Genomic DNA, 18,736 nt, shown 5'->3' with positions numbered 1-18,736 from the left:
CAATTAAAAATCATATTTAGAATTTTTAACAGGGTTATGTGCAGTTTACTAAAAATATGTTGGGTTTGTAGGTCTTTGAAATAGTGGTTTTATAATTAGTAGCTACAAAGTCAGTTATAAGGTTAAATTTGAAATCTCTTGAGATTTCTCGTGGGACTAGCCTTGTGATTGAAATGCTCTGATTTCTGTGCTGTATTTTCTGCTCTTTGGTTAGGTGACATGATGACCTTACTAATGAAGAAAGATACTTTATCAGAAGAGGAGACACAGTTTTACATCTCTGAAACCGTGTTGGCCATAGATGCTATTCACCAGCTGGGATTCATTCACAGAGATATTAAGCCAGACAATCTTTTGCTGGATGCTAAGGCATGTAAATATGCATGTAAACTGCCTAGGTTTTGAGCAGCTCTGCAGATAATGTCATTTATAGCTGTGGGAGTTGGGAGTGATTCCTTGAAACAGTAGTGTCACCCCAGTCACTTGAACTCTCTGTAGTAAAGGCAGAAAATGGTCACGACATGTTTTGTGTAGAATATCTATATGCTTAACAAAGCAAAACTACCCTTTTTGTGCCTTTGTTGGAAAGGCTTTTGAGCATGAAAACGCGCACTTAAGACTGCCCGTGTGCTTGAATTCATACACATTAAAAATTGATATTTGTGAGTTAATTCAAGAAGTGCGAAAGCCTGAAGCATTCAGACTGTGCTACTGTCTGAGTGATCATTTCAACTCCTGCAGTTACCTCATTTGTTCTATTACCTGCTTGCTGGTGGGAACAGTCCTCAGGTGGACCCAGCAAGCATCCTATGCAGGCCTGTAGACTATCTGGCGCTGGCGTCTGCATGTGTGGTTAAAAACGGATTGCTATCAAAACAGAGCAACAGCAATTTCTGCTGGAGGCTTCTGAGTCTCAGAGTTCTCTCTGAGTGGTGTCCACTTCAAAACAGAGCCAGGCAAACTGGCTGCCCACAGCTGTTGCGGAGCTGTTGGCTCTGGTCATTCCCGGTAGGCAACACTAAAACCCCTTGGAAAGAAAACACACCCTCCTGGTGCATCTAGATTCAGTCCTTATTTGCTTGCCTTGCACTAGACAGTCTGGTGCAAGTCCATCGCATGCAAACAACTTTCTTTCTCAATCATTACTATATCTATATATTTTTTTAATCTCCTTTTTTTTTTTTTTTTTTTTTTTTTTAGGGTCATGTAAAACTCTCTGATTTTGGACTATGCACAGGTTTAAAAAAAGCTCACAGAACTGAGTTCTACAGGAACCTTACACACAACCCACCAAGTGACTTCTGTAAGTATATGATGTTCTAGTTAAATGTTTAAATAGCTTTGAGCTGCAGCCATACCACATCATAATTGAGTTCTGCTGGATTAAGCAGCATTGCTCAGGCTGATTGCACTTAGTTGGAAAACCTGTTTGCAGAACATGGAAGTATTTCACAGGAAAGACACCATAACTTCAATAGGTTTTTCATTTCTTCTTCCCTTTCAATATGTTTTAATATGTATGTATATTTGATGCATATTTCATCACTGAAGTCAGTGATGATCTCATTAGCCTTTTCATAAGAGTAAAGTTGTTCATGTATATGCCTCAATCATGTTTCCACATTAGTGTTTTATTCTACAAAAGAAAACTACTTCTGTACTTCTGCTTGGATTCTGCATATGCTGTTTAAAATACACTGCAATTCTCTGAATCATACCTGAATATAAACTACCAGATTAATCTGCAGAGCCTTCATAAAGTTCTAATTATAATAGCTGCTGAAGTATCCTACCTGTGTGATGCTCAACTTGGTGTTGGGCAGTAGTTATTCATTGCCCTTTTCCACTCTCCAGTTATAATCAAGAATTTGTTTCTAGAAGAAAGCATTTTAAAGAGGCAAAATGGTCATTCATTGAATACAGTGTGCTGTCAAACTTTTACTTCTCACGAAGGCATCTAATACCTACTAATTATTTTCTAAATTAGCATTTCAAAATATGAACTCAAAAAGAAAAGCAGAAACATGGAAGAAGAACAGGCGACAGTTGGTGAGTCAATAAAATTAAATATATATATATATATATATATTTTTTTTTCTCTCTGAAACTATATAAAGAAGAACATAAAGACTGGACATTAATGCTAATAGTTTGTAACAGGATGGCCGTAGTTGCAGAGCTGACAAGCTGTAACTGGCATTAAGTGAGTGGACATAAGATAAAGTCAGTCCATTGCCCTGGAGATTACAGAATTTCAGCCAAGCCAATAACTTTCTCTGAGTAGCAGTCCCAAAGCCCTAAATCTGCAAATCTTTGAACTTCTTATTTTGGTCTCTCTATCTAGGAAGTGATATGCTGCACTATATCTGAAATGCTTTTGAGTTGTTCTTGGCTTCATTCTGAGACAGACTGAGATTACACTGCAGTCATGTTGCCTCGTAGTTCAGGCCCTTTCTCCCGCACTTGTGTCCCTGGAAAGAGGCAATCTCAAAATTTAGTACAGACTGACCTGGCAGAGCTATGTGGTGAAGCTAGATGTATCATCACGCAGTCCAGCAAAGAGGGGACAAGGTTAAAGTAACTACTTGTTTCAAAAGTAATTCATAAAAGAATTATTATCTTGGTTTTTAACTGATTCGGAACTAAATGTTCTATTCAGCCAAATTAAATATTTTATTCTTGGTCAAACAAATGACAGCAAAATATTCAATTTCCAAAGTAAAAGTCAGATTTTTTTTTTCTGGGGGAAGGGGTTGGCTTGTTTATTAGGGGGACTGTCTGTGCTCGTCCATGTTTTTTTTTTTTTTTTTTTTTTAAGTTATTGAGATTTTAGATATTGTGAATTACCAAATTAAGCATTCTCATCTATCCAAACAACAAGATATTGTATATGAATCCCCAGGAAAATTATTTCCAAAGTCTAAAAAACTAATAATTATTTTAAAGTGTTTACTTTTTTTTTTTTTTTTCCCTCCTCCCCAGGCATATTCTACTGTTGGCACTCCAGACTACATTGCCCCAGAAGTATTTATGCAGACAGGGTATAACAAGCTATGCGACTGGTGGTCTTTGGGAGTGATCATGTACGAAATGCTAATAGGTACGTCAGAAACCCCAACTCAAGGTTCCTTCAGAGGGTAGCAGGACACGTTAGATCATCTACTCTGATCCCCACTACAGTGCAGGCCTTAGCATTTCATTCACTTCTTCCTGAAGTGAGCCCCAAACGCCGTTTCCAGAAGACTCTAGAGTCTACCCCAATCTTTCCAAGAAGATGGTAAGAGATGAGGAGGCCTCAGTAAAATGTCCGCGTGAATAACTGCTCGCTATCAAATGTTTCAAGGTTCAGTCTCATTGCCTGGAAATAGCAAAACAACCTTTACATTCTAAAAGAAAATTTTGGCTAGGTCTACTTTTTAGATTCAGAAGCTATGGTGGCAAAAGCAGAGGCCCAGGCTACTTTCCTACTGTGGGAAAAACATGTTGATTTTTTTTTTTTTTGTCTTTGTGCATGCAGGGTATCCACCTTTCTGCTCAGAAACACCACAAGAAACCTACAGGAAAGTTATGAACTGGAAAGAAACGTTGGTATTTCCTCCAGAGGTGCCCATTTCAGAGAAATCAAAGGATTTAATTCTAAGGTCGGTAACAGAAGCCCACACAGAGTCAGAAGCCCACACAGAGTCAGAGTCATCTTCCACAAGGATAACTTTCAATCCTGCAGAGAGGAAGCTTTGGACTAGGAGAAGGGGTTGGCTTCTTATTGCATCTCACCATCCCCAGTCAATCTTTCCATCCTTTTCTCTTTGCTTTTTGTTTAGGATGAGGGAATAAATTTACAGCTCTTAACTTGCACTACTGTATCAGGAAAAAAAAACCAGAGCAGCCTGGAAAGAAAATAACGATTAAAACACAGCTTTTTTAGTTCTTGAAGAGGGAACTAAAAAAGTGACCACTCACCAGTATTCAGTGTATGGAACAGAAATTTTTGGACATATTACATAAAGTCTAATTTTCAAAGTCATGATTTGTCTGCATTAAAGTTTCCTGAGGCTTTTTGGTTTCAGGCAGAAATGCTATCTTGCCATGAGAGGTTGTTGTGGTCAAGGAGTTGACTTTGATATTTTTCAAAGACAGAATTACAAACTCATTTGAATTTGTTATGGGCAAAAAGGGAATGTGCTTGGGACAGAGCTAAAAACTAAAATATATTGTTAGTCCAGGCAGTGCTCCAGCAGCATGCAACAAGCACAACAAATGCAACAAACAGTTATTCTTATAGCAAACAGGTACAGTGACACTAGCTCTTACAATCCAAGTTGCTAGTTCAACTGTTACTAGTTCTGATTAATAACATAATAAAATTGTTGCACGCAAACCTCTTACTATCTATTTCTCTAGCGTTTGGCTCACATTGTCTATATGTTGTCAGCACCCTGAGTTCTTCACTGAAAGTCCAGGGTTGCTGCTGAGGGTTTCTTCTTCCTTGGTCTTAGGTCTGCTTGAGGCATGTTTATATATTTCAAATAACGTATTTTTAACATGCCTTGCTTATTGGCTTGCAAATTTAGTTATACAATGATTGCTTGTATTATTTCATTTATTGTACAGCCATACAATTGCATAAAACAGAATAAAGAACTTAAGCTAAAAGCATCTTTAGTCAGACAACTTGGGAGGGAAAAAAAGGCCAAAGCTGCAGGTTAGACAACTTGCCCATTGGGTCCTTTCACTTTTTAGCTAGGACACATTGGGTAATGGCCATCTGAGCCTAAAGTGAGTTACAGACAAAGCCAGAACAAACTAAAATAAGTTCAAGATCAGTTATTTCCCAAGTGTGACTCAACTACAGGCATGAGAACATTGCTGGTAACAACTGGGGAGAGTTTGTAACCTCACTTGCTGTATTACTGAAATGCCTCCTGGAAACTCTGCTAGTTGGCAAATGATGACCTTTTTTTACATTGGAGAGTATTTGGTGGGAAGAGTGACTTGCAAATATGGATGATGTGATCATGTGGACAGGCTGTATAGGTTCAGGATCACTAAGTAAACATAGGCTTTTGCTCATTTTGGCCAAAAGCAAGTATTTAATTTCATAAAGATCAGGTGACTTTTAGAGCAACAGGAGGCCTAAAAGAACGTGCTCAGCAGGAGGGTCTGAAAAGTCACCACTCCAAACTCGCCTTGCTCAGTCAGCAGAGAAGCAACTTCTCATAACGTTTGAAGACAGGAATGAAGCAGTTTAGATAAAATGCAAGTTACTGTCATCATGGCCTCCTGTTTGGGGGCATTGATAATATCCTCCTTCCAATATTTCTCTCTTCTCCTAGCTGTAATATGCTGCTTTTATGCTACACAAGCAATGGAACTTTTCTTCAAAATGCCACCAATTCCTGATACAGGATACCATGGCAGTTTTGTTTACTCTTGTTTCTGTTTACCTTATTATAATATTTTCCTCATTTCTTTCTTTTTCAGGTTTTGCACCGACTCAGAAAATAGAATCGGTAGTAATGGAGTAGAGGAAATAAAAAGTCATCCATTCTTTGAAGGAGTGGACTGGGGACATATCAGGTATATATCCATTTTATATAAAGAATGAAACCCATGAAGGCAAGGATCTCCTGCAGTGTGATGGCAAGAATAATCCTTCCCAGTTTATCTTTTATGTTAAAAGGCAGCTGCCACCAATTAGTGGGTGGGAGCCAAGGTTGTCAGGCCTTGCTGACGTCCATAGATCCAATCAGAGTTTTGCCAGCTTGAAATGCCTCTGACTAGCCCCGAATGCTTGGGATGGAGAGAAATTGTGGTAGGGTGGCTCTGGCATTGCTGACTTGCATTTTGATATCATCAGACAGCTCCTGTTCCAGTGGGAACAGGCTTTGCAGCTACTCCCCTATCTGACTTCATTAAAACAGGGACAAGGCAAATTGTATCCTCAAGATTCAGGGGAAATGGAGGAGTTAGAAGGCAAGGCTGCAGGTAGGAGCAAAGCGCAGGACATGCAGGTGCTGCGCCCAAGTGAAGTGGTGCTTGTGCAGAGCACGGGGCTGAGGCACCGAGTCCCCTTTGTGGCCAGGTCTGAGGCAGAGGCACCAGTTTCTAGCCTGAATTGGGATATGCAAGGTCTTCAAGCCACATTTGTGTGTTTCAAAGTGGTGACACCTCAAAAAGCAGGCTTTGGGGGGCATTTTCATTTCAAATAATAGCTACTAGTCAATCAAAGTTGTGCCATTTCAGTAATATGGCACTTTTGTTCGTGAAAATCCGTAGTGCGGACTTGGGATTACCTTGTCCCACCTCTGCTCTTGCTTCTGGTGCAGGAAGCCTCATTCAACTTCTCCTTCAGTGTAGGTGACACTAGTGAGCAGCAACAGCAGTAGCTGCTCACACCACAGTTGGCAACCTGGCAAAGAAGCTTCCCCACCTCCACCCAGAGGTGGATTTAATTGCAACTGTAATAATTACAGCCCTAATAACCTTGCATGTGCAGACTAATAATGTTCCCGCGGTGCTATGTTGAAAATGCTGTCAAGGTGCAGATCACTTGAGTAGCTGTTAACCCTCCAGCTTCAAACTTTTGAAAGGCCTTGCCTGATTCTTGAACCAACACAGCAGCAGCAAAGTGTCAGGATCGACTCATTTGGGATGAGTTGCTGGCAGCCTAGACCAGCAGAAACAGGAGCTGTGGTGGAGCAGTAGCTGGAGCAGTTCCAGGCTGAGGAGTTTGTAAAGCAAAATGTCTGGAGACTCCAAAGGGGAGCAAAATCCTGCTCAGCTGGGTAGGCTGGGTCTGTGAAATGAGGGTAACCACGGTGGTTCCTGGTCACAGCAGTGATCACAGTGATAGCTATGTGGTGAATTGATGTGGAATGCAGTTTTAGCTAGTGGAAAAGCATGTTTTCCCCAAGAGTGCCAAGGAAACGCTCATGCTGGAAGACCGATAAATCTGTCCATGATGTTGGAAAATACACAAGTCAATATCGTTGTAAAGGACTCAGCAGACCCTTGTGTTTGGAATAAAAGGGATGTTGTGATTAAAAAAAGCTAAATTAAACAAAACTGGAACTTAGTGCCTCTCTTCCTAATATTCACTCTTTTTGGATTTATTTCTGTGTGTAGGGAAAGACCGGCTGCAATCCCTATAGAAATTAAAAGCATTGATGATACTTCCAACTTTGATGAATTCCCCGAGTCTGATATTTTACAGCCAGGTGAGACTGATGTCTTATATTCCACATTTTATCTATGCTATGCCATGCCTGAATACTCCATGATTTTTGTGTGTGTGTTTGTTTTTCTGATATCCAAATCCAGCCAATATATGGGCTTGATCTAGAGATTTTCTTTCAAATATAAATGTAAATTTATAAACTCTTGTAGCTTCTGCTTCTGTAGATCTTGGGGGCAGAAAAGACCAAATAGATGTAAACTGTTAAGTTAATTAGAAAAAATGGTCAGCATGTATTTTCAGACAGTGAACATAAACAGCTTTCTACCATATAATCTGTCTAATGAAATTCTGTTAAAACATTATGCCTTGATTTACTTTAGATCTTTAACTTTGGCGTTTTGAGCCAAACATGAATTTTAACATAGTTATGGGCAGAAGTTTGAAAGGCAGATGAATGAGCCAACTGTAAGTTATTCAACATAGCAATTTGAACTTCACAGGCTCCACAAATTATTTAGTTTCTTAATGTTATTTCCTATTGGCAAGTAGCAAGAAATTCTTATATAGATAGATAGAAGGCCTAATTCTCTGAGGTACTGAATTCTCCCAAATTCCACTGTTTTCACTTAAATATTTATTGCTTATACATAGGCAGATATATTACAGTGATTATGAATTATAGATGAGTTACATATGCCAACAAACACCAGAATGATCAAAAAGCCTTTTTTTTCCCCTCCTCCCTGAAGTAGATGTTACTTAGCTGTAAAGTCAGTTCTTCGAAGGCAAAAGCATTCAGTGCCTAAAGTTGGGTATATAAGTTTATATTTATGTAATGCATAATGTAATGGTGTTTTTTGGCATTTCACATGTGTCACATCACTGGAAATGTTACTGTACATCTAAATACCTAAATATAACCTTGTACACCTGTATTTTTGGCCACTTGAGTTCAAAATGTCTTTAGAACTCTAAAGATAACTACCTGAATGCTAAATTTAGAAGCTCACTGTACCAAATATCCGTGCTGAGCATGCCAGCCGCGTTGGTCACTTATTTATTAAGAGGTGACTGGATCTCCTGCTTGCTGTAGAAGCCTTGGAGGTGCTGTAAGCAGAAGGAAGTCCTAGGAGTGTAAAATGGGTGATATATGTAATCCTCTTGGGATGCATGTAGCTTTTTCTTCTATTTATGACTTATGCTTATAGGGATTTGTTGTGCATGAAGTGTCCTAAATGTTATAAGTAACTGTATATCTCATGGTAGTAGTAGAGGTTCCTTTTAGGTGACAGGAGCTTCTGGTGTGCACACAAACCGAAATACAACACTTTATGCTTCAGAAAGATATGCTGAAATGACTATTCTGCTCAGACCAATGGCAAAATGCCACTGAGCTTAGTGGAAACAGGGTTTCTTCAGGGGATTCTTGATGCCGAGCGAAACGAGTTTCATGTTTATTTACTTTAGTGCCACATGAAAAGGCCTCTCCTAAGTAGCACTGCTCTTAATTCTTGCTTCTGTTTCTGAACTCTAGTGCCAAACACAACGGAGCCTGACTACAAATCCAAAGACTGGGTTTTCCTCAATTACACCTACAAGAGGTTTGAAGGGCTCACGCAGCGTGGCTCCATCCCTTCCTACATGAAAGCTGGGAAGTTGTGAACCAAAACACAAACCCACAAAGGAAAGAAAACCCCACAAACCTCAGGTAGCTGCATCACCAGACCCGCTTGGCGTTAGTTTTCAACACATTGACTCTGGTGCGCATCAACTTCACACGGAAATTCTACAGGATTAGGATTTCTAAGACTACTACAGGAATTAGTTGGCAGTGCCAGCTGGCTTTTTTTTTAATATTTGAATATTTTTGTTAACTTTATTATACAAAGGTACTGGAATAAAAAGGAACGTACATCCCTTTGTAACTGCACTGCCTATGTGTGTAGAACGGTTAATTCTGCCTCTCTGTACTGTGGCTGTGTTTGTACTGTAAACCATCTAATCCACCCAGGAGTAAAAACATATCATTTTATGCAGCATTGTTATTATACTGCTCGCCTGGTGGTTTTTAGATAGGCAGTATGGAAAACTATTGCCCGTATTTGCAAAATCCTCTGAGCAGTTGAGGGGGTTCCACTTGTGGTCTACAGCTAGCCCATGAGCACGGCAACATTTCGTTATTTAAACTAGCAATATCCTGTGGAGCCTGATTATACCTTCCTTCATTCCTCCCCTCCAAAGCCCTGTACCAGCAGCTCATCCGTAATCTTCTCTCCTTTTTCTTTATTCCCTGTGTGTGGCAATGAGACAGTCCCTGTGACCTGCGTAGTAGCGTTGCTGCTTCAAAATGCCATTACAGGTGTTTCTGTTCAAGCTGATGGAGCTTTAAACCTGTTAGCAAATTCAGAAGAAAAAATGGAATCTGAATTTAAATGTTTTTTTTTTTTGTCCTTGTTTTAGAAAGGAAATTTTGTCCTGATACCAAGTTTTGAGGAGGTGGCAATCTCTGAGATTGCATTCCTGCCTCGACTGTAAAACAGATAATCTTACTGCTCTTGAGAATTCAAATAGCCTTTTCTGTCCCTGCAAAACAGGTATTCTAGAAAAGTGATCAACCTGCTTCTTTTACTATTTTTTTCCCTTTCCCTAAGATGTTCCAAGCAGGAAAGGATCCTGTCCCTGCCTTTCATTTTCAGCACATCCATTAGCAGCCTCCTCTAAGCTGGAGCAAATCGAGCGCCCCACTAGGTTCACTCTCTTGCAGGCTCCAGTTTCTCCCACTGTCTCTCTCATGGTCTGTGGGCTTGGAAGGGCCCGAGTGAGTCTGGAGCCCAGTCACCAGGGCCCACAAGCAGCCACGAGTGCAGCCAGAAGCGCCTCTAAACGCTGCTCTGCCCAGTGTGATGGTCCATACGGGCTCCTCCTGCTAGCCCTGCTGCCAGCTTGCATATATATATATGTATATGGCTGCTGGTGAATTTATCTGTAGCTCTGTGCCAGCACCTTCTTTGCAGTATGTAGAAACGAGCAGAGTGCAGTGGAGATCTCTCATGTCCTTTGCTGGTTAGAGGGGAGACGTGCGCAGCGGAGCAATGTCCCGGTAAGGCAAGAAGCCAGGTCCCACTTGCTGCCTCCCTTGGTGCTGCAGCTGCCCTGAGCGCCAGCGAAAAGGGAACCGAGGGCCCCCAGGGCGCCTACTGCAGTGAAGCACAGGATGCTCTGATGTGTAGTAGACTCCATTAGACCCTTTTTTTCCCCTCAGGAAAATGGAAGCAATTATTGCTAAAGCCATTACAGAAATATTCACTGCTGCTAGGCACCGGGACATCCGCCTCTTCCGAGTTGTCTGTATGCTTTAAAGCTCCCTGTGGGGGTTCATCTGTTGCATGGAAGACCATTTAGCAGAAAGATTTTTGTGCCCTGGTGTCGTCTTCCCCCAGCCAGCAGTTCAAGGGCTTCGGTCATGTCTTTGTTCAATATTTTGCTTGTTTTCAAATATCTGATGTTTGGCTCATCAAAAGGGAGTATCCATTTATACAATATTATATCAGAATATGGCCATGCTTCATTTTTGCCTTAAGGCTTGACTTACATAGGAACACCTTATTATTTCCCAATTTTCTTCCGGAAAGTTGCACTAATTTCCAGGCTGGTTTTATCCTTGTCAGCAAAGTAAAGGTCACCTATAACCATCCAAAGATTGTCCAAAATTTGTAGCTCACTTAAATCCACATTTATATTTTTGCTACCACTTTTTACCAGTGACCTAGAACTAGCAGGGCACAATTTTCTTGTCTCCCTGCTCTAGGGCTAATCCAAGGTATAAGCTTGGCCCCAAAAGATACTGCTATTCAAAAATCCATTTGTTCTTTTATCTTTAATTCTTAACCTTGTTTGGGGGGCTCATGTACACTAGAAGTGGAATTCCTCCAGAAAAGAAAAAAACATTTCAAAAGACCACAGTTACCCTATTTATGTAATATAAAAAGAAGTCTTTGCTTGAATTTACCAAGACATGGGAAACTGCAAATGCTCAGTGATTTTTTTTTTTTTTTCCCCTAGTGGAGCTTAGGGGAAGGAAGATAAATATACACTTAACTTAAAGCTATCTATTAAATAACTCTGTCTGTACATACTCACTGGTTTACAGGCTTGGAAGAAGCTCAATTCTTTGTAACACTAAAGATAATATGCATATAAAATTGCAGATGATTAATCATATCAGTGCTCACATAAGAATTATATCCTTATGGAAACAGCCTGCAGCCTGTTTAGCAAACACTTCTGTATTGAATAGTTATTTTTTTTTCTTTTTTGAAAACATGGCATTATTTTAACCAGTAAGTCAAGTTAAAGACAATATTAACTACTGCTTTTAGGATGATAGGTTTGTTTTTTCTTTTTTGAGAAAGATAAAGCTGTGACACTGTAATAGATTAAAGAGAACAGAAGGTTAATTTACACTGGCTTTCCAAAAAAAAAAAAGAAAAAAAGAAAAAAAGGAAGTGTAACATATCTTTTGCTTCTTTATTTTGTCCTCCTCTTTTGAACAGCTGTGTTTTTCCTTTGTTGATTTCTGTCACTGTGCCATTTTTTTTTTTTAATTCTTGGAGTACCAAAGATCCTGAAATGGCTTGATGATTGCAACCATGTGAAAAATTATTTTCTGGGAGTATATTTTTGTTAACTTCAGTTAAACCGCGGAATGGTGTATGCAAATTGCTCTCGGAAGTTAACCTGTTCCAGCAAGGAGATCTTGAGCGCCTCTGCGGAAGTAGGGAGCCTCTACCCCGACTCGGCATCGGAACAGCCTGGAACAGGGGCGGATGTTTGGACTGCGAAGCACAGCTGAGCTTTGGCACTTGGTTCCCTCTGTGATCGGCGTGAGTGAGTGGCCTGAGGTCCAGGAGAGTGGCAGAGCACCTTTCATGTGTAAAAGGAGTTCGAACAAACCAAATGCCAGCGTTCAGGAATCACCTGTTGCTGACACCGCGTTTGCACTGTTGATTTGCCTTGCTGAAGAGTTGTATAAGTGTTATTTTTATAGGTCAACTGTCCCACACCCGGGCTGCTGGCTGCAGCATGGGATGAGCGCAGGGGCTAGGCACGGGATGTGGCCCAGGGGAGCGCAGCAAAGCGCTCCGGGAAGAGAGGGCCGCGAGCAGGGCGAGGAGGGTGTTTGCGTGGGTTTCTGGTGGCGGCAGCGGTGAGTCGGGATGGCTGCAGCACGGCCCACTCGCACCGGCGCTGCTTAGGAAGTGCTCTGCCTTTTTCAGTACCATGAGCGATTACAAGCGTTGTAACATACTGTACCGTGTCCTTTCAACGTCAGATATTGCAGCAGCTCGTTCTTGGAGTCTAAATGGCAACTGCTCTATTTTTTCCTAGACTGTTTCATTAGTTGTGGTTGGGAAAGTTACATAGAAGCATTATAAAAAATTTATATGAGGCTTTTTACAGCATTTGAAAATAAATGTAGCATTCTTTTTGTAAAATTGTGGCTTTTATTTTTTTATGCTCAGAGCACTTTATGTGAAAGGGACTGGATTTGTTCCCCTTCCAGACTGGTGGATGTGTAAAGAACGGAGACCCTTGGCTTGTGGATCCTCACCTTGAACCGCGCTGGCAGCAGCGCCCATTCGCTCTTAAAACAGCACATGCAGAGAGCACAAGTTGCCTTCACTCTAGCAGATGCAGCCAGCTCAGGAGTGGTTATTGCTCTTCCCAAGAGCTTCCCTTTTCTTTCCCTTTAGCCTTCCCTGGGCAGTGTGTTCTTGGGTTCACTGTAAGAATACTTGTGTCTAGCTGTTCCCGTTTCCTTATCGAGACCACAGCAGGAAAACGCACATGAAACACTCGCACAGGGTAGTGCAGCTGACAGCACACAGGAGCTGGGGCCTGCCACACACTGTAGCTCACCACTGAGTAACAGCTCTCTGCTTGAGAAGTGCTGCTCTCAGCAATTTGAGACAATTTTTACAGAAATTTGCCAATTCTGTTTAAGGGGATTGCACCTTCCTCCTGGTTACGAGGAAATGTCAGCTTAGTTCTCAATTCCCTTGAATTACCAAATCCCATGTTCCTCAAGAATATGTCGCTTTAAAGATGAACATAAAGGCTACGTCACTAGCACATTCAAAAATGTGTTTTGAAATGAATCTGTTAAAAATATAGTTCTATGTGTATAAAGCATCCTGCAACTATCTGATGTGCTTTTACACATTTTATTTCTTCCTGCACAAAACGTTCCAGGTCCATAAGCAAAATATTTTCCTGGGTCGCTTTTTGCACTCATTCTTGATGCCACATCTTGTTTCTACACCAGCTGCTTTAAGCCTGTTTCCAGTGAGCCACTTTCTGCTGCTTCTTCTCGGGAAACACTTGCTCTCCCTCCCCACCTTCAGCTGGTAGCAGTTACTCCCCATCTACTTCCCACCTGCTCCAGAAGTTTCTGCTCCCCCACGCAAAGCCCAGGTCTCTCCCTTGCCTCTGTTGTTTCCTGGCTCAGACAGAAACCAGCCACTGGCATCTGCAGGGTCATCGCTGTTATCTTCAAGTTCTTGTGTAAAAGCTGGGTGTGAGTTACCCCCATCCCTGCTCCGTGCCTGCAAGAGGAGACAGCAGGAGCAGAGAGCGAGAGTTACAAACACTAAAGGCAGTGTGTCCTTCCAGAGATTCCCACAGAACCTGCACCTCCCTATGGACGCGGAGTATGAGTGAGTGACAAGGTCTTCCAAACTGCAGGTGTTACAGGTCAAATTTCCTTTGCCCTCTTGCCACATAAAGGCTTTACTGCTTTATTTAGGTATGTAGCACGTACATCACTGTGGGATTTGCCCCAGCCTGCTCCACAGTATGGAACTGGAATGTTATTCCAAGCAGCAAACATGTAAGTGTGATTCCTGGACTTGCAGAGTTTGCAGTCAACGAACAGCCATCACAGTTCTGCTGGGTGACTCACATCAGATAGAGTTACTAGCCCACTGTATGCAGGGGTCCTTGGCTTTCTGATTTCGATTAATTCTGTCGTGATTTAGTGGCCCATACTTAGCAAAACCATTAGGCACTGGGCTCTTGTTAGGCATCCAGAAAATGATGATTCAGAAAATCATTCCTAATTCTGCCAAGAATTAGAAGACTTTTTAAAAAGTTAAGGGTTTTTTGTTTTTGTTTTAATCAAAAGTGGTAACATCAAGTTAAGCGACCTTTAGTTAAGAGATTTACAAGCAATTAAATTACTGCCCAGCACAGACCTCATCAGCTAGGCCACTTTCGAAACCGCTCATCTTTTTGACTTTGAGAATTTTGTTACAAGAATCACAAAGTAAATCGATTGACCCACTTGCCCCACCAGTTAGATGAGAGAGAGATGAGTAGGAGTTCAGGGCTCACATCCAACTTGTTTCAGCATGGAAGGAATTTGTCAGTGATTCACAGATCCTTGAAGGCAGAAGGCTACCCACCCAGCAAGCTGCGTAATGTTAATTTTACGCAGCAGGGAGTTTCTGTACTGGGTGAATACAGTGCAGCTGGGTGCTGCCAGAGCCTGTATTCTTTTGAGCTTGATTTTCACTTCTTTGAAGGGCTGTTACCGAGTGGAAACCATTTTAAAAAGCTTAATTTTGTTTCAGGCTGATTGCAGGATGATTATGCCATTTATATAAATTCTAAAGCAGAAGACTCTCCCGATTTGGGGAAGAACTGCTTTAAAATGATGATCTATTTTTTTTCCTAATGGATATAGTGTATTAAAGAAAAAATGAATGTATTGACCATAGAGATATTTTGACTCTGTTTGATCTGCTTTTCCAGCAATGTAAAACAGATTTTGGTTTGTCCAAGGATTTGCATCACTTTTCAACACCTTAAAGCACAGAAAGCTCCTTGCAATTTGTGAGTGCCTTGAAAAAAATCACTGAGAATTCTAGGCAGGGAATTTATGGCCATCTCAAGATATTTCTTGCCATGCCCTTAAAAGTCATCCACCGTGCTCCAGGAAAGCACAAAACAGTCTAAAATAGGTTGATATTAAAAAAAAACCCCTCTATTCATCCATATTCCTTAAATTATTAGCCATAAAAAGTACTTGATCCAGCACACAGATAGTCTTTTTTATTATTATTAATTTAAACTATGTAGAAACTTGGTCTGAGGGGAAACCATAAGTGCTTGTGTTCTGGGGGGAAAAAAAAAAAAAAGCGTGAATAATCTGTTTGCATTTACATGAGTGCTGAGCAACACCAGTTTATTGGGCTTAAGTTCCAGCAGGAAAAGCTTGCTAGCCAGCTAGACCTAAGCAGTCACCCAGATATCGGGGGTTTATCGGGGTTTTTTTTAAGTGAGGCAGTGTCATTCAGTGTGCTACTGCCATAGCCAGAGCAAAACGTGTCCCTTGGGCAGGGGAGGGAGGCTGGGTCGCTCTCCCCCCGTCGCTCTCCTCTTCCGAAATAGGTCTCTCCAGAGAGGCGTGCATGAATCTAGGTTGGTCCCAGCAAACACACAAAGCAATTAGCAACCTCCTCGGGATGAGGGGTCAAAGAAAAGCTGATTGCATGCTCTTCCTGGCCTGTGTAACTGCTAAGACAGGCCTCGGATTTCCTTAACTGTCTATAGAGAGAAAAAAAGGAGCAATAGTACAGCCACCTTTCTTTTATTGCTCAGTGACAGATTGTTATTTAACTGCTCTGAGGTTCAATTATTATTTTTTCCCCCTTTAGCAAGATGTTATGTAAGTTGTTTGGAAAAAAAAAAGGAGGTTATTATCCATTACTTACATAAAGCATTTTGTTCTCTATTTTACTACTAAAAGCTACTGAACAGGAAGCTCTCACATCAGAACAGGGCAAAAATATCAAAATGAGCACCTACTCTGCCAAGGAACATGGCTTACTCAATGCTACAAACACCAGTTACTGTCATATATGAAACGCTCAGTTAAATGGCCAAGCCTTAGCTTTGAATCAATAAATTAGTACCATCAGTAATGTTTCCAACCTGTGTTAATGAATTGGCATGCACTCTGCTTGTAAGCACTAAGTGCCAAGAGAAGTGACACCGAGCAAGGATAAGAAATGCACAGGTTATGAAGATGCCACCCTGTGCTACGTGCTCTAGGTGTCCCTGCTGGAGCAGGGGGGCTGGACTAGATGATCTCTAGAGGCCCCTTCCAACCCTAAGCATTCTGTGATTCTGAGATTCTGTGTCATAAAGAAAGCCTGGCGTGCAGAAATATTGCTAAGGGATTACTCTGATTTTCTGGCCCATTTAAATGATAAAGGAACAAAAAAACTATCTGCATTCACTTCATCACAAGTACTTCTGGCATTAAACCATCACCATGCCCAGTAAGTCAGTATTCATCCAAAACAGCTACATTTGACATCCTAGGCTCTGAACTGGATACTCACAAATGGACAGAGTTTGTATTTGATAGCCTAACACACCCATTTTTGGAACTATTTATATCTTTAATTTACTGAACTGTGTAAGAGTGGCCATCTCAACTTTCTGCAGTTACTACCTGAACTGTTTTCAGCCAGTGTGCCTGGCTAGCTACAATCTCCCTGCTGTCTGAATTCTCCTTTACACATGGGTGCCCACTGGGGATGCAGACTTGGTAAGAGGCTGCTCCCAGCTTCAAAATGGGAGGAAAAGAGTATTTTAGCAGGGTGAAACATGGCATTTTAGCTGCCCATGAACAGCTTATTGGAAATTTATATCAATACTTCAACTTCACCCTGGATTAGATGCCATACCTTCCCCTGCAACCAGTTCGAAGTAGCATGGAACGAGATGCTGGTAAATTCTGTGCTACTTCTTCGCCGATCACACATTTGTGTCCAATTCTGATCAAATGCGCATTTGTCTGGCCTAGAAGTACACAGAAATGGTATTAATGAACTTGGAAGACTTCCAGGAGTCCCTGATAAGAAAAAAATACATTTGTAATGCACCCTTGGGCTTAGATGTGGGCAGCATGCTGAGCAGCCCACTCTTATATGGACAAGGTACTTCTACCATGTGCTAAAGCAGAACTTGAAATGACTTGGGAGCTTTGAATTTAAAAAAAAAAAGACACAACAAAAAAGCACAAACAGACCTATGGATTTCATATGTCTAGTGGCTTTCAGGATTATAGTTTGGAGTTTAGGCAACTAAATTCTGTTTAAATTTCAGAAAGCTATAAATGAAAAGCCATCTTTGGCTTTTGCTTCCCCCCACCTCTGATGTTAACTAGGAAATTATTCATCCTCCACTACATTACACTAAATTTACAGGTGGTCAAATGGATTTTACCCACATCATTTTGTGAGGATTTAATTCCTTATGCTCAATCCAGTGTATTGAAGCCATGCATGTGTGTTTATACATGAAAACGATGACAATACCAAACAGTTGTCTTAGAAAAGGCTGTTAAAGGGATGACAGAAACATCGAAACAAAGATATGACGACACTTTGGTTTCAGCATACTAGTGTTCCTTAAAAAAAAAAAAAAGTAACATATCTACATAAGGAAAACAGACACAGAAAAGGCTATTTTTACGTCAGGTGTTTTTTCCAGCCACCCAGATCAAACTATAGTAAGACATTTTAGTAGGACTATCTAATTTCCATAATTTAGGGGGAAAAAAAACCTTCTTCAGAAAGTCAGTAGTACATAGTCGGCACTGATTTTATAAATAGCCGCAATCACCTGTAGCATTAGCAGCAGCAGCGAGGTGCTTTACAAACACAACCACAGGAGTCCCCCTGCGCTGCTCGCACAGCTCCGGACCCGTCGCCCTGCTGTGCACGCCTCTCCTCTTGAAGAAAAGCACTTTTCAGAAAGCTATCTTGCAAGCAATTCATTTCTGCAAGAACTATTTTATTGCTCGTGGGTTGCCTTAACCCTCTGCATGCTGCTCACTTTCGCTGACGTGGACAGGTTCCTGCTGTTCACATATATGTATTTTTCCTCATCACCACAAGACGTGGGCTGACAGGGGCTGCTCTGTCCAGCAGCGCTGGCATCACTGAGGTCCCAACGTCCAGGCCGCACATGTCCCACAGGTCTTATTTAAGATTAGCTCCAGCGAGGTCCCTCGGGGTGAGCGCCCGTTTGCGGCACTTTCGGTGCACGTTAAGTAAGCTCCTAAGAGCCACCCTTAGGCCTGTACAGGAGGAGCTCGGCTCACGCGCCCCAGCCCAGGCCCCGCGGGCACGTGAGCCGGGCAGCAGGCGCCAGGGCTCGCCTCCCAAGGGCTCTCTCGCTCGCCTAAAAACACAGCTCACCCTGAGCACCCGGCGGCATCCAGGCCCGTTAAGACGGCTTAACAAACTAGAAAGATATAACTTTTTTGCTTGTTTTTGTTTTTAAAAGGTTTGGGCTTGCACGTGCTTTGCCGTGAGGAAGGGGGGTGGCGCAGGAGACCTTCCTCCTCACCCAGCCTCTTCCAAGCTGCCGAGTTCTCCTCGGGCGTGGCGCGTCCTGCGCGGCCGCCTCACTCCCCCACGCGCGACGGGCGCGCGCGGCGCACAGGCCCGTCCCGCCGCCTGCGCCGCGACCGTTGCCCCAACG

At 41.9% G+C, this 18,736-nt stretch overlaps 1 protein-coding gene across 1 annotated transcript in view; it reads left to right on the top strand.

Annotated features, from left to right (window-relative positions):
• Positions 1-9,239, top strand: part of STK38L (serine/threonine kinase 38 like) — a 38,205-nt gene extending 28,966 nt beyond the window's left edge. The window contains exons 7-14 of the mRNA XM_088528396.1: positions 215-369; positions 1,201-1,303; positions 1,988-2,049; positions 2,983-3,100; positions 3,518-3,641; positions 5,482-5,577; positions 7,126-7,217; positions 8,712-9,239. Coding sequence (XP_088384522.1) covers positions 215-369; positions 1,201-1,303; positions 1,988-2,049; positions 2,983-3,100; positions 3,518-3,641; positions 5,482-5,577; positions 7,126-7,217; positions 8,712-8,839 — 878 coding nt within the window. The 3' untranslated portion in view covers positions 8,840-9,239. The remainder of the gene's footprint in view (positions 1-214; positions 370-1,200; positions 1,304-1,987; positions 2,050-2,982; positions 3,101-3,517; positions 3,642-5,481; positions 5,578-7,125; positions 7,218-8,711) is intronic.
• Positions 9,240-18,736: the final 9,497 nt, after the last annotated feature.

Source organism: Tinamus guttatus, unplaced genomic scaffold, assembly GCF_059628265.1.
Source record: "Tinamus guttatus ecotype Peru unplaced genomic scaffold, ASM5962826v1 Tinamus_guttatus_pri_ptg000308l, whole genome shotgun sequence".
Classification (NCBI taxonomy): Eukaryota; Metazoa; Chordata; class Aves; order Tinamiformes; family Tinamidae; genus Tinamus; species Tinamus guttatus.
This window is presented reverse-complemented; position numbering and strand designations above follow the sequence as displayed.